The sequence below is a fragment of the Gopherus evgoodei genome, chromosome 17, assembly GCF_007399415.2.
Source record: "Gopherus evgoodei ecotype Sinaloan lineage chromosome 17, rGopEvg1_v1.p, whole genome shotgun sequence".
Classification (NCBI taxonomy): Eukaryota; Metazoa; Chordata; order Testudines; family Testudinidae; genus Gopherus; species Gopherus evgoodei.
The window spans coordinates 17,024,082-17,049,333 of record NC_044338.1 but is presented as its reverse complement, the minus strand read 5'-3'; the positions used below and the strand labels follow the sequence as shown (position 1 = coordinate 17,049,333).

The window sequence follows — 25,252 nt, the reverse complement described above, 5'->3', positions numbered from 1 at the left end:
CACTGGATGTGAGGGAATAGGCACTCTTCTGGGACAGAAAAGCGAGTCTTAAAACAGTGTGGGTTTAGATCCATTAAGACACAGTACTAGCATTTAATGCTATTCTGAAGTTTGAAAGTGCTACGTATCAATACAATCCAACACTAAAATCTAAAAGTTTAAATCTTTTCCAAGTTTCAGCCTGCAGGCTACTCTTTCCCGTGCCCCTTCTATTACAGTACTTACCCAATGACTAGCTATTATTTCAGCACAATAGTTCAATAGAGTGCTAGCATTTAGCTCCTCCGCAGTCTGATAGAAACGAATGCAGTTCCTGACATTTACTAGTGACATGACTCCTTTTTCACACCTGCCAGAATGAAGAAAGAAGGGGAGTTTGGATCAATCATCAGGAAAGAAAGGTCAGATTCCCATTTCCAATAAAAGCTGGTCATTCAGCTACAGGAACATCTGAATGCTAACAGTGGTGAAGCAATGTCATGTTCACCAGTACTATGCAAGTGCTTATTATACAACTGTCTTCTTAGAAAAGCTTCACCAGAAATGGTTTTATAAAACTGACCCATCTAAAGACTCCTGTAAGAGTGTATTTCACACCACTCTGGAGAGAGCAGCATGTTATAGAATATCAGAGTTGGAAGGGACCTTAGAAGGTCATCTAGTCCAACCCCCTGCTCAAACCAGAACCAATCCCAACACAGATTTTTGCCCCAGATCCCTAAGTGGCCCCCTCAAGGGCTGAACTCACAACCCTCGGTTTAGGAAGCCAATGCTCAAACCACTGAGCTATTCCTCCCAAGTAAGGGAAGATACCTTACTGAAGTAAGCTGAAATACATTTGCTACTGTAAGGATAATAGTTGCAACAGTCTCACATCACCAAGTTTGTGGGCTAAAACCCTCAAAATAAATTTGTTATTCTAAGGTGCCACAAGTACTCCTCATTCTGTCAATACAGACTCACACAGCTACAACTCTGAAACCTATCACCAAGTCTGACACCCAGTGGAGCTGGTCCAGCTTTCATGCTTAAGAATGAACACTGTTAAAGGAACTCTAAAATGCAGATATTTGTGTGGAAGACAGGAAAGTGGAGACTTTTATCCTTGGGGAGCAGTCATTCCTGTCACACTCTTTGGGTGTATGAACACTCATTTTTGCCAAGTCTACAAACTTACAAAATAGCATATTGTACAAGTCAAAGAGACCGAAAGTAGCTTTCATATGGTCACGGGATGTAGTTATTTTGGACACACCTCTAATGGCCATACCATTTCCTCCCATCAATGATGAAGTGTGCTAGAAGACACCAGAAAGTACCTGCATTTCTGCTAAGGCTGTAGTAAGACACTGAATAATGGTTGTTAGTATACTGGATTTTTTTTAGTACTATGAAAAAGAAAACCCAACTACAATAAAGGATTACAAGCCAAAATTAGACATTTTGTTAGGCCTAATGAAGAAAAAAGTGCTAGATTTAAGGCACTCCTCAGTAACAGGGCCAAAGGGAATGGAAGATTACTAGGTACAAACAGCAGTTTGTGAACTGACAAGATATATGACTTGGGAGTTAGATCAGGGAAGTTGGTTCCTGTGGACTGAGACTGATCTGTTTTCCAGGAAAGTGTTCACTCTATGCTAAGAGCCCTACTTAATGCTGCCAACACCTGCTGGCAGGTAAAAAAAAAAGGAAGAAATTGGGAGGCCATTTGAGCAATAACTGACAGAAACCCAGAGTAAAAGGATGCTTTATTTACTGACCTTTAGAGTCATTTCATCTCTCCCTCCTTTAGAAGAGTGGGTGAGGAACATTAATCCCTGTGGTCATTTTGCCCTGCCTCCCTCTTATTCTCCATCCTCCAAGCATGTCATTTAGCAATATTCTTTTTACTTTTAAAAATCTGAAGCTATTTATAATTAAGAGGATGGCCAAAACTTGGCATTTAAAATATCCAATATGTTAAAGATTTATTGCAACTACGGATAAGGTTACATTTTCATTTTAGCCAGTCACTAACAGTATGGGGAAAAAAAGCTCAAGACTGAAGCTTATTTCTAGTAACTCAAAAGCCATTTCTTGTCAATACTGTAACAGATTCTTTGTTATAGGAAAAATAATTTCAGGAAAGGAAAGGAAACTAACTCAAAAGGTACCACTCACTTGGGTTTTCTAGTCATGTCACATTGGGGTATGGGCAATTGGTGAGTTTAGGGGATATACAGGATTAAAGAGTGAACTACACAAGAGAATGGCTTATGTAACAGTGCAAGGACAAAGCTTGATTTTTCTGCTTATGATGAGCTGAAATTCTTGTTCTAGAATTAAAAATTAAATATAAGTTTTAAAAGAGTAACATCTCTTACATCTTAAACTCAAATCCATTAGTTAACAGCTATTTACATTAGCACAAATAGCAGATTTCCAAGAGCCTGGCTAATTAGAGCCCAGCCACAACACTCTAGAAGCTTGAACATATTCACTGCAACTTGCCTTTCCCGGAGGAGTTGTAGTTGAAACCGATTAGCTAATTTCATCAGTTCTGTCAAGAACACATCATCTTCTCTCAGTTCTAGCTCATCTGTGTAGATCCATCGCAGCATTGCCATGGTCACCTCAGGTTCTGCATCTGGTGAAAAGAGTGACAAGGTGAAAAATCCAGCAACTTAAGTCTCAAATATTTGTAGTTCAATTGAAATAGCTGTAATTTTAACCAACCAAATCCATTGTTTCTAGAAGGACACAGACATCTTATACCTCCATCTAAGCAGGGAAAAAGCAGGTCAGTTACATGGGGGATGCTCCTTCCGGACCCTGCTGTCCATTACCTGCTGTTAAGATGAACATACAGTGCCTGAAATTCACACTAAGTATACCAAAATCCAGCTAGCTCCCACCCCCTGAAATATGTAGTTTTGCAGACTGGGCTTTATGGCCCAGCACAAAATAAATAGTGCACATACTGGATAATTGGGAACTTCATTAACACCATAGATGTTTGTGACACTTACTGTTCTCCATAGGGCTTGTCTACATCAGAAAGTTGCAGCGCTGGTGAGGGAGTTACAGCGCTGCAACTTTGAAGGTGTACACATCTGCAGGGCACCACCAGCGCTGCAACTCCCTGTTTGCAGCGCTGGCCGTACTCCCGTTTTGTCTCGGGTGTAGAGGATCCAGCGCTGGTGATCCAGCGCTGGTAATCCAATGTAGACAGTTACCAGCGCTTTTCTTGACCTCCGTGGAAGGAGGAAGCCTCTGGTAATCAAGCTGGTTTCCTTTCCCGGTTTGCTCTCGCGTTCCCGGAGCCACCCAGCAAACCGCAGGGAAGGAGACCTGCTTGCTCGGGGTTCCGGGACCGAGAGAGCAAACCGGGAACGCCGCGGTTTGCTCTCTCGGTCCCGGAGCCACCCAGCAAACCGCAGGGAAGGAGACCTGCTTGCTCGGGGTTCCGGGACCGAGAGAGCAAACCGCGGCGAAGCTGGTTTCCTTTCCCGGTTTGCTCTCTCGGTCCCGGAACCCCGAGCAAGCAGGTCTCCTTCCCTGCAGTTTGCTGGCTGGCTCCGGGACCGAGAGAGCAAACCGCGGCGTTCCCGGTTTGCTCTCTCGGTCCCGGAACCCCGAGCAAGCAGGTCTCCTTCCCTGCGGTTTGCTGGCTGGCTCCGGGACCGAGAGAGCAAACCGCGGCGTTCCCGGTTTGCTCTCTCGGTCCCGGAACCCCGAGCAAGCAGGTCTCCTTCCCTGCGGTTTGCTGGCTGGCTCCGGGACCGAGAGAGCAAACCGCGGCGAAGCTGGTTTCCTTTCCCGGTTTGCTCTCTCGTCCCGGAACCCCCCTTGAAGCCGCCCAACAGCGCTGCAGTGTGGCCACATCTAACACCACTTGCAGCGCTGGTTGCTGTAAGTGTGGCCACTCTGCAGCGCTGGCCCTATACAGCTGTACTAATACAGCTGTAACAACCAGCGCTGCAAAATTTTAGATGTAGACATGGCCTAAGAATGCCACCAAGTGTACTAAAATAAAATTGTAGTTGGAATGAAGGAGTCAAATGGTTAAATTTGATTCAATTCTGGTTGGAATCAATATTTCTTAACTCTGCAGTTTGGTTCCAGTTCAAACACTAACCTAAAATGACGGTTCAGTAACCAATCACCTACTTTGAACCTGTTTGAACCAGTTCAGATGTTTCCTATAGGTTAATCTCTCACACTTATGCTTGTACTTTAACTCCTAGCAAAAGACTGTAATAAAATATTTCTCTGTAGAAAATGTTTTAAACTCATTATTTGCACTCACCAGTACAACATCCTCCAGACCTCTGTCCGTCATATTTGACTGTTAAGGTGACAGAAGCTGGGACTAAGCAACAAGGAATAGATCACTTGATGACTGATGATGACGACCAAAGAAAAGCCATGGTGCTGCAAGCAGTGTTCTTCCAAGTCAGAAGGTGGCACATTTCCTTCCTTAGTACTGACCCAACTCAATATTAAGTTACCATATTAAGACAGTGGTTGACCTCACTGCACACAAGAGTCAACATCTCTTGTCTAAAAGGGGATATTACCCTGATGTCCTAGTCAAATTCCAACATGGATAATTACTTCACGCAAACTTAAGCCCCCCGCCCATCCGCTAGCTGTTTTCACTTGTATAAGTTACTCTTCTTGCCCTATACTGTGCTATATAGTGTTGCTGCATGCTATTAATAGTTGCTTTTTACCACCCAGAGGTGGCTCCAGCTGTTCTTCTATCTAGTTTGCAATGCTGTTGGGGATCCTTCCATACGAAAGGTGATAAAGAAAGGCAAGTTATTTTAAGTTAACTTCAAATGGTTAGATTAGCAGAAAACTCTTGATTTCTTAACTCTGCAGAACTTTTACAGTTTATACTTCAGTATATGAAACCCATTGCCATAAGAGAACAGAGGTATCAATTCTTGAAACTCTGCAAATCACTAGCAATTCTGAAGAGTTTAATATGGAGCTGTCTAAACTAGGTTTAGATTTGCTCCTGATAACAAGATGTGTACACAGGAGCTTGATGAATAGTAACATGCATACCCTCATAACTGGAGCAATAAAGATACTAGTTGGAATATTCCATCAATTGAGTGGCTTTTTTTTTAAATTAAAAAAGCCAGCCAAGACACTTAATAAAGAGTGCTTCTGTGTTGAATAAGCAAATATTTTAAAATCAGGTTTGGACATAAGCAGGGTAATCCCAGATCCTTAGCTTCCATTCACTGTTAGGATGTTTTAAATAGATGTATCCTGTAGACCCAAGTACTATTTACAGGCCATGCATTAAACTATTCTTCCAGACACCACCTGGTACAGGACTCCCTAAGCAACAGCACCCTGTGCCAGCACAGTAAGGTAAACATCTCAAACAGAACAGGTCAAGCTACTTGAAAGTAGCTGAAGACACAAGGTGAATGAGGTAATATCTTTTTATGGACTAGTTTCTATTGATGAGTGAGAAACTTTAGAGCATACACAAAGCTCTGTGTATGCTCTAAAGCTTCTCACTCATCAACAGAAGCTAGTCCATGAAAAGATATTACTTCACCTACCTTGTATCTAACATCCAGGGACCAACACAGCTATAATGTTGCAAGCAGCTAGAGAGTAAGTTTTATACAGCTCTTCAGTTTGGACAGTCATTTCACGTCTCCTTTTCCAAAAGGAGGGAAACCTAAACAATATTTACAAATATTTACCATATGGACTATTGAACTGTACTATTTGGTCAAGTACATGAGGCTTTTATGAAATTGAGCCAACAGGCTCAAATCTAATGTGCATCTGAAGCTACTCTCAAATCTAATAGTTGGGTGCAGTCCATCTGTCTCACTCTCAAAGACTGACAGATACAGTAGCTGATCCAGCTTCCGGTGAAGTGGTCATGATGCTTATTAGGACTATGTACAATTGACACAGAACAGTTTTAAGAAAGATTACTCTGTCCAGAGGGAAAAGCTTCTTTTTACTACACAGTCCCAACTTGAGTGTTAAAGATAACTGGATATTCAGTACTTATATGGTACAAGACTTGAAATGAGGATATAAAACTGCTATTCCTTAGTCTGTGACTAAATTCAGGATTTCCCAATAAGTGTTAATGCAAGTTATCTTAACACTTGGTATCAGGAGCGTTGTAATGCTAGCACTAAAGGTTATCACAACCAGAGGTACAGTAACTGGCATGAAGAGCAGTTTATGTAATATATCTAACCTATTTCTTGGGCTGTTTGGATGGCAGGAAGGTGTGGGAACTTTTCTGAAGTAAAGCTTCTGCAAAGATGGTTTGCTATGGCTTGCTTCTTCCCAAAATGTAGCTTGTGTCTAGGATGCATGATTAATCGAAGGCTCTCAGAGCAGTGCCGGAAATTTAGTCTTGCAGGCTGACCGGCCATATTTTAAATTTTCCATCCCTCCCCATCTGCAAGTTGCTCCTCCTCAAAAGCATAAAAATTATCGTTTCCTCCATTAAATCGGGTTGATACCAGGTCATCCTGTTAAGAGGTGCACAAACTTTTCTAGCCAGCAGGGATCACCATGCCAACAGAACAGAGGAACTATGTACAATCCCTGAACCAAGATACTAGCTTTACCAGATAAGACAAGTTCAATAGATGTGGTATCATTCTAGTCACATCAACTCATGCACTTTTTGAAATGAATACTGTCCAACCTTCCCTTAAGTTTGTCCTCTACAGAGTTTAATCAAAGTTTTCATCTAGCTAGTAAGCTAGAAGTTAAGAAAAACTACTTACTCAGCCCAGCATTGAATATGGAGCACTTATCATGAAAAAGCTACATTTAAGAAAGCCTGATTGTACTAGTGTTGCTGAGAAGTGGTTGCATGCAACACTGTCACTGAGCAGCACAAAGGCAGTCAAACAAGTTTCTAGTGTTATGATAAAACAACTAAAAAACTTGATCAATATTAGTTCTTCAGATAGTAAAGCGAACAGAGGAGCAAGTTTTCAATGTCCACTTTCTCAGAGTGATTATAAATAGTACCCATCACTGTATGAGCACCTGAAATGAAAAGCCTGCTATATCCAGCATTAAACTCAGAAATGTTCTTGTGAATAGCAATTTGTGATTACTTCCTTTTGAACAGAACTAGAGTGCTTCTCGGAGAAAATTCACAAGCCATTCGGGTTCAGCAGTAGGAGCTGGTTTTGCAGCCTGGGTAAGCTATTTGACCATAGGTCTCTAAAGATCATGTGCTAGGGCACATTTTCTCAAAGACATCAAGCAGGCTAGATTCATAGAACAAGACTTTAAGCAAAGGAGTTATCTGGCTCTTTCAGAGAGCTTTGTTTTTTACACTATGTTTAATTCCCTATTAAGGAACTGAGTGAACCACACCACACTTACCTTCAACATTATTAAAATGGAAAGGGTGGGTTACTGATTTAGCTAACATTAAATCTGCAAACCTGTTACTATGTTACAGAAACAGTCCAAGCTTCATAATTAATGGAAAAAACTCTGTAGTCAGTAGTACTCTGAATGATGAGATGTAACCTTTTCCCAAAGGGCCCTCTCATTAGTTGTTCCAAAGACATTCAAAGCATCACCGACAAGGCGCAACTAACCTGACAAATCGAGTTCCTCAGTTGACACTAGGTTGGCTAGACTCCAAGTCTCACTGCGGGCTGCCAACACAAATTTGTGAGCTCTGATGTGCTTGTCCCCAACCTTTATCTTCAGATCACTGATAGAAGAAAAAGCACATATATAAACATAATCCCCTGTGCTTAGGCACTTATGGACTCTGCATCTGTCACAAACATCAACAAAGTAAAGACATTTAAGCACCTAAGTTTAGGCTGATTTATTAGGTAGAAAACTCACATTAACATATTAATGCAAAACGGTAGGTTCATTCTTTCAGCTACTTAAATAAGGTATTTAAGAGTAACCCAACTGTTATTGCCACAAGGGAAATGCAAGCTAAGCCCTGTGATTAACATTCATTTAAAAAAAAATCCAGTAAGGAGTTCATACAGCACAGACCAAAATGAATAGTTGATGAGATGGGGAGTCTGGAGACCCAAGATTCAGGCCAGAGCATGTTGCAGTCAGCCAAACAGGGTTTCAGGGAAGATTACTGAAAGAACTATAAACAAAGCACATTTGACAGAGCAGTCAAGCTGTATGAAAGCAAAAACTCAGAAATACCCCATTTCCAGTACAGCTGCTGTCAGGGAACACCGATCCCATATGGATCATTTTTAGTCAGATCATTCTTTTTATTCAGAAACAGTACACAGACTGATCATTTTCTCCATCTAACATTATATAGGTAAGGTGTTATGTTCTTGAACATGTTGGATTTTTCATCCATTTGTTCTTGCTAACAAAAGCAATATTTTAACCTTCACCATCACTACTCCCTACTCCACCCAAAACCTAATAAAGCCTTCCTTGGGAACTCAAATGCTTATTTCCTAAAGAAACAATTTCTTTTTGGGTCTAACATTTGGACCACTATACTATTCCTAAAAAAAGGAGGCAGCTATGAAATCCTCAACACTCAAAGCAGAGCAGATCTAGGTTTCGATTCCTTTTTGTGTATCAATGCTTTCCATACAAACTTTTGGCTATCACACTTGATTAAATTTATACAATATGCATGGCAAGATAGACGTTAAAAAAATTCTAACTCAGATTTGACCAGTAATATTTATTATACTAGTTCCCCAAACAGATTGAAAAACACCCACAAGGGTCAGGAAAAATCAGAGGTGGTAGTGTTTTGTTTTTAAGACAATCAACTGCTTACTTGATAAAGTCAAAATTACCTGGCTCAAAAGTTCAGTGCACAGTATTAGACTATTAAGAGCTGTCCTTAACACATACACCATAATCCATTTTCCATACTGCACTTTACACTATATTTGCTAGTACAGATTTAATACAATCTTTTCTTAGAAAAGACACACCACTGTCCTAGATTTTATTACCTGGATGGCCAGAACACAGCTTACAATCAGATTTCCTGCACACTAGCAAAAGAGGAAATATAGAACCTATTTTGGTCCTATCCTTTTAAGAAGCGATAGACTTCCACTCAGATTAATTGAAAATGATAATTTTTATTTATTTATTTTTTTTAAAAGGTAGTAGCATATTTCACCCAAACCTAGGGTCTTCCACTTTAATACCTGGTTACTCCTGTCTGTTACAGCTATCCCCTATTCCATTTTGTTTCTTACAGTTGTCCCCAGACTCCATTTTGTTTTCTGTTCTCCTGTGGCCACCCTTCCCTGGCTGTTAAGTTGTTTACCAGGGCCACTGCCCTTCTCAGAGGGAGGGCCCCTTAAGTTGTTTAACAAGAGCCACTGCCCTTCTCAAAGGGATGGCCACTTGCGCTGCATGCTAAGTGGGACCACTGCCCTGTTCAAAGGGTTAGTCCTGTTATCACCTCATTGAGCCTGGGCTTGGTGTAGGGTAGGCAATGTCCAGAGCTGCAAGACCTAATGCGTTTTTAAGATCCTGGGCATGAGTCATAGGCCTCATGTGCTCTTGAGTCACCTATTGCACAGGACTATGTCCAGGCATGTCTCTGGGCTTACCTTCAGTGTTTTCCCTGTGCCCCCTCCCCTGTGACAGAGGGAGCCTATCAGGATTACTGACAGGAAACTGCCCAAGTTTGCCTTTAAAACCAGACATTTTTGAAACACACCTCAGAAAGGTTCCTGCATTGCTGCCTGGTCTGATCAGCCAGGGGTTCGGGGGGGTCCTTTCTCCGCTCTTGTTTTATTTTTGAGCATACCCCGTTTTTTGAATGGCCCCCCCCACGAAGAACGAATTGCTACCTGAGAGATCTCCTGATTATTGAGACTGTACCGAGCCCTCCTTGCCTCTTCTGATGTTGCTGCTGCTTCTGCCTTGGGGACTGGTAAGAATCCCTCTGTAAAACTTTCTATACTCTTATTTTATTATTTTAGCTGCTGGCTCTGTTTCCCCAGCACACAGACTCAAGCTAAACCTTGGTCTGTCTTAAAACCTCTCTTAAACTCCAGGGTTCTTTGCCGCTAAAAATAAGTTTGTGCCGCTGCTAAGCTCTGCTCCTGTGGGCTTTGCCTTGGGGCTCTCTGCTTTCAGCTGTATCCACCGCTATAGCCACCATCCCTTGGCTTCCTTGGGAGCTGGGTCCTGGACACATACCACTCTGCCCTCTGTAACCTCCCCATAGCATAAGGTGCACCATAGGTCTTGGTTTTTTTAGTTTAAAAAGTCATAGTTTGTTAAGATTGTAGAGCTTGTAAGTTTCAACTGCCTTGTTATAGTTTACTGTTTTGTTGCTCCATATAGTTGCTTGTTATAGCTTTGCTTTGAATTGTGATATTTGTTGTTTTGCCTAGTCGTTGGTTAAGATAGATAAGGTTTTTTGCTGCTTAAATTCGCCTTCCTGCTGTCCCGATCTCTCCCTGAACTTTCCCGTGTCTGTTTTTCCCCAGCTCCAATCTCCCCCTCTGTGTGCTCTTCCGTGTCTCCCTGTATAACTTCCCTAACCCTTGGCTGCTTTTTCCCCCGCATCTGCATTCTCGCCGAACTTCCCAAACCCCCTGCTGCTTCTCCCCCTGTGAAACTTCCCAAACCCTTTGCTGTTTTTTTCACTTTTGTTTTTGGTGTCTGCTTGTTGCTTAAACCTCTCTCTAGCCCTTCTTTACAATTCTCCGCTGCCCCTCCCCTACCGAAGATCACCACCACACTGCTCCGTTGTCCTTGCCCTGCAGGGCTTCAGAGTCTCTCGCTGCTTCCAGCCGCTCCTCTGCATACCACTAATCACTCACTCCCCCCCTCCTGTTTCTTGACCCAGCCTTTATATTGATATTGTACTGTAACTCACATTTTACTTGTAATTATAACACCCCATTGGTTGCCTCCACTTTTCTGATATACTTTGTATTTACATTGATGCCACTGTGTTACATTGTGTATCTAGCTATTAACTCATATAGAAGCTATCATTTTATTTTGCATTTCTTTTGGGTACGCTTTGCATTTCCACACTGTATCTAGAGTTGCTTAGACTGTACTGTATCCCATTGTGCTGAACCCCACTTGCTGTAGCCCATTATTAGAACTCCCTACACTGTTCAATAAGAACCCCCCCATCGTTGTCCATTGTAAACACCCTATACACCCCACCCCATCGTATTTCATTATTAAATTCCCACCACTTCCTTTTTTTCCTTTAATAAAGAAATTAATTGGAACCCCAGCTGTGTGGTAATTGCTTCCCAAGATCCCATATACCTGCAGGCAGGGACAACTCCTACTCAGGACTTGAGCTTTTGCACGTGTCCTTCAACTTTAAAATCTGTATAATCACTGCATCATCATAATTAAGTAGCAGCAAAATGTTGGCATTGCTTTGTTTTATCCAGGGAATAAACATTCCCTGGAAGTCAATTTCCACATCAACTATGACAAATGCAAAAATGAGCAAGAGCCAGAAGAGGTGTTCCAAGAAAAAAGCCTGAAAGATGGAACAAGGCATAGATTTTATCCTCCAAGCTCTGTTTCAATTCCAATAACTTCAGAAATAGTACAAAAGTCCAGCTCTACAGTATGTTGCCATTACAAACAGTGAACAAGGAATGTTCTTTCAGGATCATCCATCTCTCAGATAAAGGACTGTCTACAAAGGGCCAGCAAAGCGCACTAGAGGGATGTGATTTGTAAAGCACTAATTGCCCCATGTAAATCCAGCTGGCCCCATCTAAAAAGGTTCACATTAACAGTAAGATTAGGTAACTTTTAGAGAGGGCCAGAGGACACCAGCAGGGTGCGTGGGGGGAGTAGTTGGAGTGCACCACGTTAGGGCCCTTTACAAATCACACTCCTCTTGTATAGCTAAGCCATGTAGACAAGCCTAAAGAGATGGTTGGTTTTAAGAACAGTATTCTGTAAAAATAAGCAGGTGTTATCTGAATAAAATAAGACACCAGCATCAGACTTCACACAGTAAGCTGCCTGTTAAGTTACACTTAAGCATACCATGTTTGAAGAGAACTGGTTCATTACATTTGACAGGCTGATACTATACTTGATTTTAATCAAATACACAATGAAGGACAGTCCCTCCCCTTTAGAGCTCAGAATCTGAAATAGCTAGTGAGGAAGAGATTTATAGTTTCATCAATATTGTTTCTATTCCAAAGATGCATTTCTTACCTATACTGCTCCTGCTGATAAAGCTCAGCTACAATGGTGAGAAGTCGACTGATGAAAGAATCACTGGCATTCTCTTTGTTTGACTGGGCAGCCAACAGAGTACATCTCCTCTCTGTATCAGCTAGCTTCTTCTGCAGCTTTACATACTCCTGGCGGAGAAGCATTAAATGCTTCTCCAACTTGGCCACCTCTTCTGTGAAACAGACAAATATGCAATTCAGTTGAAAGGCTGAACAAGCCTTGATACACTTCCTGGCAATTCTGTGGATATCTCCTCCCCCAAATTTTACCATTTATATTTCAGCAAATCTGTTCCCCTTAATTTGGTCACTAGCATTATCTATTTGACCAGTCACACCCTGTCCCTTAAACACCTAAAGTGTTATAACAGTTTAATGGGAACACTTTCCAAACTGATAGTTAAATAATTTAAACACTAATTAGACAAATGCTCAGAGATCAACAAGCTTCAAAAAAAAAAAATCCACATCTTCTACAGACAAAGCAAAAGCAGATATTTGGAATTTCCAAAAATTCGATGCTTTGTGGAGCACTGGGATTAGTACAAACTCAGTCTGATCACTTCTCCCATACTGGGGATTGGTGGTTCAAACCTTCCCCTTGTCTCCCCTGCAGAAGCCAAAGATCTAGATGTTTTACTGCAGTCACCAGGATCAGACTAACAAAGGCTCAATAGTCCCATTCTCTTCAGGATCCCACATCAATCGTGTTCAGAGAGTATTGGACAAAAACATAAGTCACTAAAGGATGCATATATTTCACTTAAAAACTTCTCTAGTGTTACCATCACCTAATGGCCTAGAAACAGAGAGCCAAAATTTTGATCCATGCCTGGCAGCTATTATATTAACCTTAATAGAAGTCCCATCTCAGCCAGTGCAAAATATTGTTAGATTGTGAAAAAGCCTATATCCAGAAAGTTTCTAGCTAAAGCCATTTTTGTTTTAATGAGATTTTAAGACAGTGTATGTTGTTTCTGGAATTAAAGACGACTACAATGCATCTTCCATATCTGGACAAAGCACTAGCAAAGACATCATATACCAAATATATAAAACATAAATGACACAATCCATCCCATACTGGCAGGGGAAGATCAGATGACCCAGGTCTTCTCTAATTATAGTTTAAGAGGCTCCAAAAGCATTTCACTCAGTAGTTTGCATGGACAACTATGTAGATAGATATTAACACTTGGGTACAACTATTCTAAATAGCTTTTAACAAGAGTCCCATGGCTTGAATGGTCCCCATGATCTTTGTGCTAAAGATAGCATTCCTTTTTATGCATGAAAGGACAGGTGGGTCACTTGTTCATGAACCTGGGCCAACTTTAGGAAGTTTCCTTCAAACACACTAGCTTGTATCTTGGAGGTGGTAAGGGAGGTCACCACTGAAATAACTTCAATATTCTGCTTTCCTGCTTTGTAGATGCTCTTATCTTTTCAACCTTACCTTCACCTTGTCAACCAAAGACTCAAACTTTCACATGGTAAGTGAGAGAAAGTAATCTAAAGGCAGACTTGAAAAAAAATGAAATCCAAAGAGCCCTACTGTGCGTTTCATAGAGACAATAGTGCAAGTTCCATGAAATAGTCTCAAGTGACTTAAACCTAGAAGAGATGCAAGACTTAATGGTTCTGGACAGTTGGATAAATAGAGATGACAAGTGACTTGCCCAAAGTCACATGCAAGCATGAATTTGAGTTCTGTTTCCAGAGAGATACTGTCTCCAATCACTAGACCAGGGGTTCTCAAACTGGGGGTTGGGACCCTTCAGGAGGTCATTACAGGGGGGGTTGCAAGCTGTCAACTTCCACCCCAAACCCTGCTTCCCTCCAGCATTTATAATGGTGTTAAATTTATTTTAATAAGTGTGTTTAATTTGTTTGGGGGGAGGGGGAGTCGCACTTAGGGGCTTGCAATGCAAAAGGGGTCGCCAATAAAAAAAGTTTGAGACCCACTGCACTAGAAAAACTTAGTATCAGTATTCTTGGAAAAGTTTCCAAAATTCCATTTTCTCTTCTAATATGCACATATCTTACACGGAAAGCAGAAGCCTCCTAATAGAACGCATGGAAAGAACTCAAGGGCTACCCTGACACTATAAAGGATACTACAAGACCGTTTGCTCTACTTGGATTTGATTTTAACATGACGAGGCGAGGATGTTTACAGGGATGGCTTTGTTCTAGAAAGTACATCATGAGCTATTCCAAGAAAAAAAAAAAAAAGGAAGCTTGAATTTCCATTGCCCTATCAGTCATGTCCAAGAGCTTTACAGCTCTTATATTTGCCTTAGCAAGGATGTATGCTTAGTTTTGAAGGCTGATTTTGTGCAATGCCAATGCACAACTAAGCCATCACCCACAGAGAAATGCACAACATTCTTTTAAAGCATAAATATATAGAACCATCTAGCGGACCAAAGATTCCTACCAAACATACATCTGGTATTTTTGTTAAGGCACTTGCGTGCTACAGTAATCATGGACCAGGAACCCACTGTGCTAGGGTATGTACACACAACACAAGATGATACCTGGTATCAAGGCAGTCTTGTCAAGGTCAGCATCAATCATAGCATCCTAGGCTAAACAAAGTTTTTGGTCACTCCACTGTATCTTATCTGAAGTCTCCATGCCATTGACCAGCTAAAGGCTATAACATCTGTACATTATGATATGAAATAGTTTTCAGGATCAGTTTGGGCCGCTCTCATTTTTGTTAAGAATCTGTATGGACTTTTGAAGTCATAAGGATCAAGTATCTCGATCATTCTACTATAATCCAAACCAATAAAGACAACTTTCCAAATAAGGTACATGCATAACACTCCATCTTTTGAGGATACACAGTATATTTCCTATTGCATAAATGCCAAAGAAACTGTTATAAATGGATTTAAGCAGTACTTCTACAAGCTTTAATATTCTTTAGAAAAGAGGGAGTCACACCCAGAGGAGCCAAATGTTTTCAACCTAGAAGGTAACAGGAATTCACTTTTACTCTGTCCCTTACAACCAAAGGTCCCCTTGTACTGATAATGGACAATTAGCATCAAGAGGAAGTGAGTTTTGGAAATACTGTTTAATCAATGTTTGAGTTATCACTACAAGCAGTGATCAACAGAACTGAATTCTGTTATGCAGTATTTACACCTGGACAGAAGGGAACTCAGCTGAGCACTTGACTCCTGCAAGACAGGGCCTTTCGGGCAAATCATCCCCCTATCTAGTTTGACTGCAGATGGAATGCATCATTTAGAGATCATGCCAACATTCAGTCTTTGCCCAGGGACTGTGACTAATGCTGGTTTAAGAGTTATTTAAACAGGACAATCTTTCATCCAATAAGGCTGTTGGTTACATCACTGCTTTGCCATGAAGAGTAACAAAATGTAAACTACAGCGCAGGCTCATTGGGGGTACTGCCAAGTTTAGCTATGCAATTATAACTAGGAAGAGCTGAGAAAGATTTGTAACTAACTAAAAGCCTTATAGTGTTCACTATCACTGGTTTTACAAAGTACAGTAAAAGTTTAAGTGTTTGCTACATAACAAGCAGTATCTTTCTTTGAAGAGGATCATAAATTGTTTTATTCTTTAACAAGGAAAGCCCATTTCACAAAGTAGGCAGGAAGTTACTTATGTTGCTGTACTTAGATATGTTAGCTATTTTACTTCATTAGGTATCGTCAGTGGATCTTCCTTTGTTTTGTTGAAGTAGATTGAACTGGAATGTATTAAGGTCTTTCAGAAGGCTGCAACCTATACTAACATCCTCAAGGATGTATCATTAAGAACAAGCTTCCAGCCTTTTTTGGACCATCTCTGTACATAATTCATAAGCAAGCAATTTCTGTGTTACCAGAAACATGGATGTATCGTCTGTTACTAGATGAAAATGGTAGAATCATCAATAATTCACAGAAGGCAGCAGTGTTCAATAGTATTTCTCTGTCCTGTATTTTGGGGGGAGCGCATGGACAGTTAATGTTGATTTTCAGTAAGTCTTGGAACACTGGGATAAAGCTGATGTGACAAAATTTAAAAAGGGTAAAAAGGATTACTAACTTCATTTTTTTTTTAATATTAGACATTTGGCTGATAAGGTAATAGTGTTACAGTAATACAGACTTCTGTAAGGCATTTGACTTGGTACTCCATGATACTGGTTAAAAAACCTAAAGATAAAAGTAACTTGGCACACATTTCATAGATTAAAAGCTGGCTAATGGATAGATCTCAAAATGTAATTGTAAATGGGGACTCAAACAGGTGTTTCTAGTGGGGTCCTGCAATCAGTTCTTGCCCTACACTATTTAAAGATTTTATTAATGATCTTGAGAAAAAGAATCATTGATAAAATTAGTAGATAACAAAATGAGAGGAGCAGTAAATAGCAAAGATGACAGATCTCTTATCCAGACCAATTTGAATCCCTTGGTAATCTGGGCACAAGCCAACAAAATGCATTTTAAATACAGCTAAACATAAAGTGTATACATCTAGGGATAAAGAACGTAGACCATACTTATGGGATACGTGACTTTAATCCTGGAAAGCAGCGACTCTGAAAAAGATCTTGGGGGCATGGCGGATAGTCAGATGAACATGAACTGCTGGTGTGACACTGCAGCCAAAAGGGCTAATGGAATCCTTGGACGGAAAAACAAGGGAATCTCAAGCAGCAGTAGAGGTTACATTCCCTCTGGATTTGGCCTGGCAGCCGCAGCTCGAATACAGTGTTCACACTCAAGAAGGAGGTTGATAAGAGATAAAGACTTCGGTTTACAGGCGAGCCATGAGAATGATTCAAGGATTAGAAAATGTGCCCTACAGTGATAAACTAAAGGGATTGGGCTCCTGGAGCCTAATAAAGAGAAGGTTAAGGGGTGACTTTATTACAGTCTATAAATAGCTACATGGGGAACAAATATTTAACAACATACTCTTCAGTCTAGCAGAGAAAGATATAACATGATCCAATGGCTGGAAGTTGAAGGTTCACAAATTCAGACAGGAAAATAAATGCATAAATTTTGTATAGTGTAATAGCCATTGGAATAACGTACTGAACTAATGGTCATGGAGGAGTCCCCATCATTGACCATTTTAAAAACAAGATTGAATGCTTTTCTAAAAGATCGGCAGTAGGAATTCTTTTGGGTAATTTCTACGGCCTATGTTATATAGGAGATCAGACCAGATGATCACAAGGATCCCTTCCAGCTTTGGAATCTACTGACACATCCACAGGCAACAAGAGACCTATTAATTACCTAAAGTACAAGACAGCAGAATTAGGTAGGAAGCAATGTATGTCAGTCATTTTAGGTCAGTGAAAAAAAAGTAATTGACATTAGTTTCTACAGTAGTCACATTAGGAGCAAGAAAATATTAAACCTGAAGTATTAAAAGGCAAGAGTACAAACAAGAGTTTTCCAAATATTTGACCCCTCATAGCACATATTATATTTATAACCCCTCGCACCATGAGGTAAGTTTCAAAAACAGTACACATAGTTAACAGCCCTTTTATTTTTCAAGCATGGTCCAAACTTTTATAAAGGGCAAAGACGGACACAGAAGCCAGGAACCTTTTTACATCCTGTTTGACAGATTTCTCTGGCCTTGGGAAAGTAATTTATTCTATCTATCTAAACTTCATCACCTGTAAATTGAAACACTTAGACAAACACGTCTAACTGACTAACAGATGTTTGCAGAACAATTCTGAGGAGGAGTGCTTAAGCATTAAGTTGCTACTATTACCTAAAAACACAGCCTCATGTTAAAACCAAACCACCTCCAACTAGTGTGGTATGTTTACAATGGGTGAGGACTTCTAGATACAATAATCAAAATTTCATCCTTATTCTCTCCTACCTGAATCTCTTAAAATCAACCTCAGAGACAGATTGAGCTTGGATACGTATCCAACACAAGAAGAAGAGACTGTCTTAACAAAAACAGTTATAACTGGCAGCTTTTGAAAGAAGTCTATCAGATTACTACCCCAAGTTAAAGACTTAAGGATGGAGATTGCCCTTTACTAGGGTCAAAGGCAACATGTTAGTACCTTGCCAAGAAAGGTACTATTTACTACAGTGTTGTCCCTGAGCTATACAGGAGGGCATTCATCTTTCATATTGACATCTGGTTGGTGGTCACAAGTGTCAATGCACTCCACCTCCCAATATCTTTTTGTATCTCTCATACATAGACACACAGGAGAGTAGGAGGGATGGGCGAGAGAAATACCAAGATTTCCCTGACCATCACCAGGAGAGGGGAAAAACTCAACATTTGCTACTTGTTCTATCCCCCCTTTCTCCCCATTGAATAATTTAACTAGTATTTTCATGCAGGTCAGGGCATTCCCCAGTCTGTAGCAGCATGAAATTAGTAGGCTTGATACTGTCACTACTGTCCACAAGATTCTGAATAAAACCTGAAACTGACCAGTCTTCCTAGTCTCCCTGTTTGGCAGATCAGACTCGGAGTAGTCTGATAGCTTGTCTACATCAGAAAGTTGCAGCGCTGGTGAGGGAGTTACAGCGCTGCAACTTTGAAGGTGTACACATCTGCAGGGCACCACCAGCGCTGCAACTCCCTGTTTGCAGCGCTGGCCGTACTCCCGTTTTGTCTCGGGTGTAGAGGATCCAGCGCTGGTGATCCAGCGCTGGTAATCCAATGTAGACAGTTACCAGCGCTTTTCTTGACCTCCGTGGAAGGAGGAAGCCTCTGGTAATCAAGCTGGTTTCCTTTCCCGGTTTGCTCTCTCGGTCCCGGAGCCAGCCAGCAAACCGCAGGGAAGGAGACCTGCTTGCTCGGGGTTCCGGGACCGAGAGAGCAAACCGGGAACGCCGCGGTTTGCTCTCTCGGTCCCGGAGCCAGCCAGCAAACCGCAGGGAAGGAGACCTGCTTGCTCGGGGTTCCGGGACCGAGAGAGCAAACCGGGAACGCCGCGGTTTGCTCTCTCGGTCCCAGAGCCACCCAGCAAACCGCAGGGAAGGAGACCTGCTTGCTCGGGGTTCCGGGACCGAGAGAGCAAACCGGGAAAGGAAACCAGCTTCGCCGCGGTTTGCTCTCTCGGTCCCGGAACCCCGAGCAAGCAGGTCTCCTTCCCTGCGGTTTGCTGGGTGGCTCCGGGACCGAGAGAGCAAACCGCGGCGTTCCCGGTTTGCTCTCTCGGTCCCGGAACCCCGAGCAAGCAGGTCTCCTTCCCTGCGGTTTGCTGGCTGGCTCCGGGACCGAGAGAGCAAACCGCGGCGTTCCCGGTTTGCTCTCTCGGTCCCGGAACCCCGAGCAAGCAGGTCTCCTTCCCTGCGGTTTGCTGGCTGGCTCCGGGACCGAGAGAGCAAACCGCGGCGAAGCTGGTTTCCTTTCCCGGTTTGCTCTCTCGTCCCGGAACCCCCCTTGAAGCCGCCCAACAGCGCTGCAGTGTGGCCACATCTAACACCACTTGCAGCGCTGGTTGCTGTAAGTGTGGCCACTCTGCAGCGCTGGCCCTATACAGCTGTACTAATACAGCTGTAACAACCAGCGCTGCAAAATTTTAGATGTAGACATGGCCTGAGAATCATTGTAACCTTGGTTTAGTTAGTTATTTTCACACCCTAAAAGAGGGCTTGTTTGAAAACTGAAACCTTAAATTCTCATAAAAACAGTTTATATCTCCTCACTCACCAGGGACAAGAGAATTAGTCAAGCCTTGAAAGGCCACTATTTCCCATTCTTTGCTACAAATTCAGCAGAAGATCTGCACAGCAAAAGCTGGGCATTCACGTCTTATCTGGCACGCATGGGTGTGTGCACCCTGTACGTTAGTAAATGTCAGTTACTGCACATTCGCAGGCATACAGTATTAACCTTGAGTTGTACACAGCTGCTTTTAATATGAACATGAAGCCCTGAATATCCAGCCACTAGTAATAATGGCAGTCTAGAAAAAAAATATAGACCTCACAGAAGTTTGTAACAAAAATACTACTGTGGTCCATGTTGAGACTGCCAATTTTCAGCACATAGTTATCTCACTAGTAATTTATCAGAAAGCACATAGTAGCATTCAAAGGTGTACAGTGTCAACACTGTACATTAATTTCATTACAGCTATACATTAGTACAAAGATTCTCCTTCATCTGATTTCTAGGATAACTGTGGAACACACTTGTATACAATTTATGGTTCATCCCATTTTGCAGAAGCAGGACAGTCAAAGTCACAATAAGAAAGCAAGAAGAGTACCATTGAGTTCCTACAGAAAAACATTAACTAGGGTTATATGAACATTTTAATACTAATGTTGATACTGTGTGTATTTCTGGCCCTTCTGTTGAGATGTAACAAAGGTTACTATGATTCTCAGACTACTCCGAGTCTGTTGTTTGAAAAATGAAAATTTAAGCAAGCTTTACTTTCAAATTCTGAATGGTTCAATGTTCAGGTTGTAGACATGGCAGGGAAAACTTGTTAGAAAGCTTCCACCTGGAATGTGTGAAGTCAGGAAAATTTCTATTACTCTTTGGTTTTGAAAAAAAAACAAATGGTGTAAAAAAACTTGATCAACTCAGCACTGGCTGACACATCATGTCCTTTAAGTATGCCAGATACACAGCATGAAGCCAGAAATTAAAAGAAAATTTCCAGTACAAGAGTTTCAAATTACACTGTCATTCATCTGACAAAGTAGGTATTCACCCATGAAAGCTTATGCTCCAATACATCTGTTAGTATAAGGTGCCACAAGACTTAGTTGCTTTTTGCAGCTCCAGACTAACATAGCTACCCCTCTGATACTGTCAAAATTGAAGTTTAAGGAATGATTAGCTGTTACCACTACAGTAAGAACGGCTTAGAGCAACAGAGCTGAACTGCGATTCAGACAGTGAGGGGAGAGGACCTAGTTGCTATCAGCCATACCAGTAATTTCTTGCAAGAAGCAAGTAGGACCAAGAAAATGACTCCTGAGCATGGCTGAGTATTTTCTGCACCATGGCCCTTGCTTTACCTTATTATAAACTGACTGCAATCTAGTTGCCAATCACTGGCTTTGTGCTTTTGGCTCAAAGCTAAAGAGAATTCATTCATTCATTCAGGGGGATTCTTTGAGGAGCATGGCTCTCTTACTAGCGGACGCTAGTGAGTGCAGTCTCAGCCAACAACACACAGCTGGCTCACTGGTCCAAAACCTGGAAGAACAGAAGGGGCATTTCAGAGCCTAATGGGGACATGGTATCATAGCAGCATTCAGCTGGCAAACTAAGGAACTGCATTTTTGACAACCCCTTCACCTGACTCCATGAAAGGCAAGCCTAACAAAGACTGAGGGTTGGTAGGCTGGACACACTCAAATCAATTAAGCTGAGTTGGTGTAATAACAATTGCTTCAAAAAAACAAAACAAAACAAAAAACACCACACACTTGCCTACCACTTAATTTAAACACTGAGGGTATGTCTACATCTACAATTTTGCAGCACTGGTTGTTACAGCTGTATTAGTACAGCTGTATAGGGCCAGCGCTGCAGAGTGGCCACACTTACAGCAACCAGCGCTGCAAGTGGTGTTAGATGTGGCCACACTGCAGCGCTGTTGGGTGGCTTCAAGGGGGGTTCGGGGAACGCGAGAGCAAACCGGGGAAGGAGACCAGCTTCGCCGCAGTTTGCTCTCGCGTTCCCCGAACCCCCCTGCAAACCGCAGGGAAGGAGACCTGCTTGCACGGGGGTTCGGGGAATGCGAGAGCAAACCGGGGAAGGAGACCAGCTTCGCCGCGGTTTGCTCTCGCGTTCCCCGAACCCCCCTGCAAACCGCAGGGAAGGAGACCTGCTTGCACGGGGGTTCGGGGAACGCGAGAGCAAACCGCAGGGAAGGAGACCTGCTTGATTACCAGAGGCTTCCTCAGGTATGCTGGGATACCTGCTTATTCCACGGAGGTCAAGAAAAGCGCTGGTAAGTGTCTACACTTGATTACCAGCGCTGGATCACCAGCGCTGGATCCTCTACACCCGAGACAAAACGGGAGTACGGCCAGCGCTGCAAACAGGGAGTTGCAGCGCTGATGATGCCCTGCAGATGTGTACACCTCCTAAGTTGCAGCGCTGTAACCCCCTCACCAGCGCTGCAACTTTGTGATGTAGACAAGCCCTAAATGGGAAGTCTTAGCTGCTCAGAGACATTCCCCAGGACTAACTGGAACACAGACAACTTGAGAACACCCATATTTGTCTGAAAACTGTGCTTACTTTTCTAAAGCACAAACCTCAGTTTATCAAAACCTGAAAAACTAACCAAAAGAATCTTTATTCCCTCTTTACATTTAACAGCCCTTTGTACTCAATCAGTTCCCTGTGTGTAGGAATACCAAATGAAAACATCAGCCAAAACTCTAAATACCAGCATAAGATTAATAAAACCCTTTCAAAATATTTTTATTTATTTTTTGAATAAAAAGTTTTAGGATACACTATTTAATGGTGCTCTCAAACTGGATTTTATTCAAGATAAAATTCCAAAACTATCAGGTTAGCTTTAAATACTAAAATAATGAGATTTTATTTTTAACTAGGCTTGCAAAAAATGAACATTCATGTGTTGTTAGAAACTGCAAAACTAACAAGAGCTAAATTTGAGGCTACTCTACTGCCTCTTATGAGATTAGATTTTCTTCCAATAAAAACAGAATAACTGTGGAGTGTTGTGGCCCTAAGAGATCATATCAAGTGTCTCTTTCAACAGAAGGCCTGATAAGTGAGAGCACCAATAAATCTTACTGAATTTGTTGTAACTGTACATACACTTTGACAGGTTTCAGAGTAACAGCCGTGTTAGTCTCTATCTGCAGAAAGAACAGGAGTACTTGTGGCACCTTAGAGACTACCAAACCCATGAAAGCTTATGCTGAAATAAATTTTAGTCTCCAAGGTGGCACAAGTACTCTTGTTCTTTGTATATTTTTTGGTGTAAATGATTAATCCATTAGTTTGAAATTGGGTGCCTTTCACAGAAACATCTCACCTGTACGATGCCAACAGCCACCACTTTAAATTATTTGAATCTTACATCTGTGGAAGGCTTCCCAACCAGAATCAATATTGACATCACACACCCTGACTCAGTAAAGGAGAGATGAATGCTAATCCCAGTATCACCACCATTCCTCCAGAGACAGAGGAAAAGAAAACCAGGGAACTGACACTATCCTATATTCCAGGAGTTGGCAACCTTTCAGCAATGGTGTGTCAAGTGTTCATGTATACACTCTAATTTAAGGCTTCACATGCCAGTAATACATTTTAATGTTTTTAGATCATCTCTAAGTCTATAACATATAACCAATCTACTGTTATATGTAAAGTAAACAAGGTTTCCAAAATGTTTCAGAAGCTTTATTTAAATTAAAATGCAGATCTTATTAGTTTAGTGTGATCCTTGCCCTTGCTTTTCCTTGCTGACTTTTCCAAAGTCTGGCAAGTATTTGGATACTTTAAGCTGCACATAGGCTTCTGAGTGATCAGTTAATAAACAGCTGGCAGGATGTCAACAGCTGGAACCCCAGATCAGCAGCTGAAGTGAATGGAGCTGGTGGCTGGTAGGGCCGAAAGCCTGGACCCTGTCTGGCAGGGGGCCTGCGCTGCATCTCCAACTGGAAGCAAGGTGAGTGGGGCTGCGGTGCAGACCCCGGCTAGCAAGGGGCCAGCAGCTGGGACCCCAGAGCGGCAGTGGGCTGAGGGGGTCAGCCCACCCCGAGTACTATCAAAAAAAAAAATCAGCCTGTGTGCCACCTTTGGCACGCATGCCGTAGGTCGCTGACCCCCTGCTATATTCTCTCCTTCCTTGGAGAAGGGAAAGAAACCAGGCATGCAATGCTAGTTACCATCCAAGTTTCAGAGAACTGACTGGGGAGAGAGGCGTGCCACAGTTGCCTGACACGCGCAGCAAATGGAAATAAGACAGAGAAAGAAACCAACCGCCCATAACAGCTCAATGTAACAGTGAGGCAGACACACACAGCAGAGAGGTTTCTAATCCCTTCCCTCCAACCCCCCCACCGCCTCCTTTGGAAAGAGCTTGACTCCCCAAGGCACAGGAGGGGTCAGTCTCTGCCTCGCTACCAGGTTCAGGGGAAGAGCAGCTCAGCCCGAGCTGCCGCCCAGGAACGAGGAGCTGGGATGCAGAGCAGGGGCTGGCAAGGCACCAGCCAAACCTGTAACCGCCCCGCCCCCTACACTTTAGGGGCGGAGCAGGGGAAGGAGCCCAGCTCTCTCTCTCGGCTGCCGAGAGACCCCCTCCACCAGGGAAACGGGAGGGGGACACACACACCGCCGACACGGCCGGGAAAGCGACCCCCCTCCGCGCTGAGGAGAGACTTCGCCCCTCCGGGCTAACGAGGAACGGGGCCGTCCCCGGGGCCCCACAGGCTGGTGGGAGCCCACCACGGAGGAGAAGCGGCCTCCTCTCCCACGTAACGGCCGGGACCGAGCAGGGCAAGCGGCGGCAGCCCCAGCCCAGCCCCTCACCCAGGCCTTCCGCCCCCCGCCGGCTCTTACCGTCCGCCATGTTGGGTCCGGCCGCCTGCGCCTCTCGCGAGAGCCACCACGCAGGGCCCCTTGGCCGAGCACTCTCGCGAGACTGAGATTCAAGCTTGCCCCTCCCAGCGCGGGGGGGAAGCTCACGTCTCCCGCCTGGAGCCTGCTAAGGATGGGCAGGGCCCTGGCTGCCCCTTTATACGGGCGGGTTGGGCCGGCGCTGCAGCGTCGCCAGGGTACGAATGGGAACCCCCAGAAGAGACTCCTCATCCCCATCCTCCCTACAGGGAGCCCCCGGGGCACAATCCCTATCCCCCTCCTGGGGCACTATCCCCATAACCCCCAAGGGGGGGACATTCTCCATACTCCTACAGAGATCCTCCCTGGGGCACTATCCCCATCCCCCCTACAGGGATCCCCCCAGGGCACAATCCCTATCCCCCTCCTGGGGCACTATCCCCATAACCCCCAAGGGGGGGACATTCTCCATACTCCTA

The 25,252-nt window shown here is 43.0% G+C and overlaps 1 protein-coding gene across 3 annotated transcripts in view; it reads right to left on the bottom strand.

Moving 5' to 3' along the window:
- ANKFY1 (ankyrin repeat and FYVE domain containing 1) overlaps positions 1-24,839 on the bottom strand; it is a 62,555-nt gene extending 37,716 nt beyond the window's left edge. For 2 of the 3 annotated variants that reach the window (XM_030536346.1, XM_030536348.1), the window contains exons 1-5: positions 24,777-24,839; positions 12,199-12,391; positions 7,605-7,723; positions 2,491-2,626; positions 226-349 (exon numbers count right to left, since the gene is read on the bottom strand). In XM_030536346.1, coding sequence (XP_030392206.1) covers positions 226-349; positions 2,491-2,626; positions 7,605-7,723; positions 12,199-12,391; positions 24,777-24,786 — 582 coding nt within the window. In that variant the 5' untranslated portion in view covers positions 24,787-24,839. Of the gene's footprint in view, positions 1-225; positions 350-2,490; positions 2,627-7,604; positions 7,724-12,198; positions 12,392-21,238; positions 21,420-24,776 lie in introns of those variants that run through there. The other variant, XM_030536347.1, reaches the window with a different exon arrangement.
- Between the last annotated feature and the right edge of the window lie 413 nt (positions 24,840-25,252).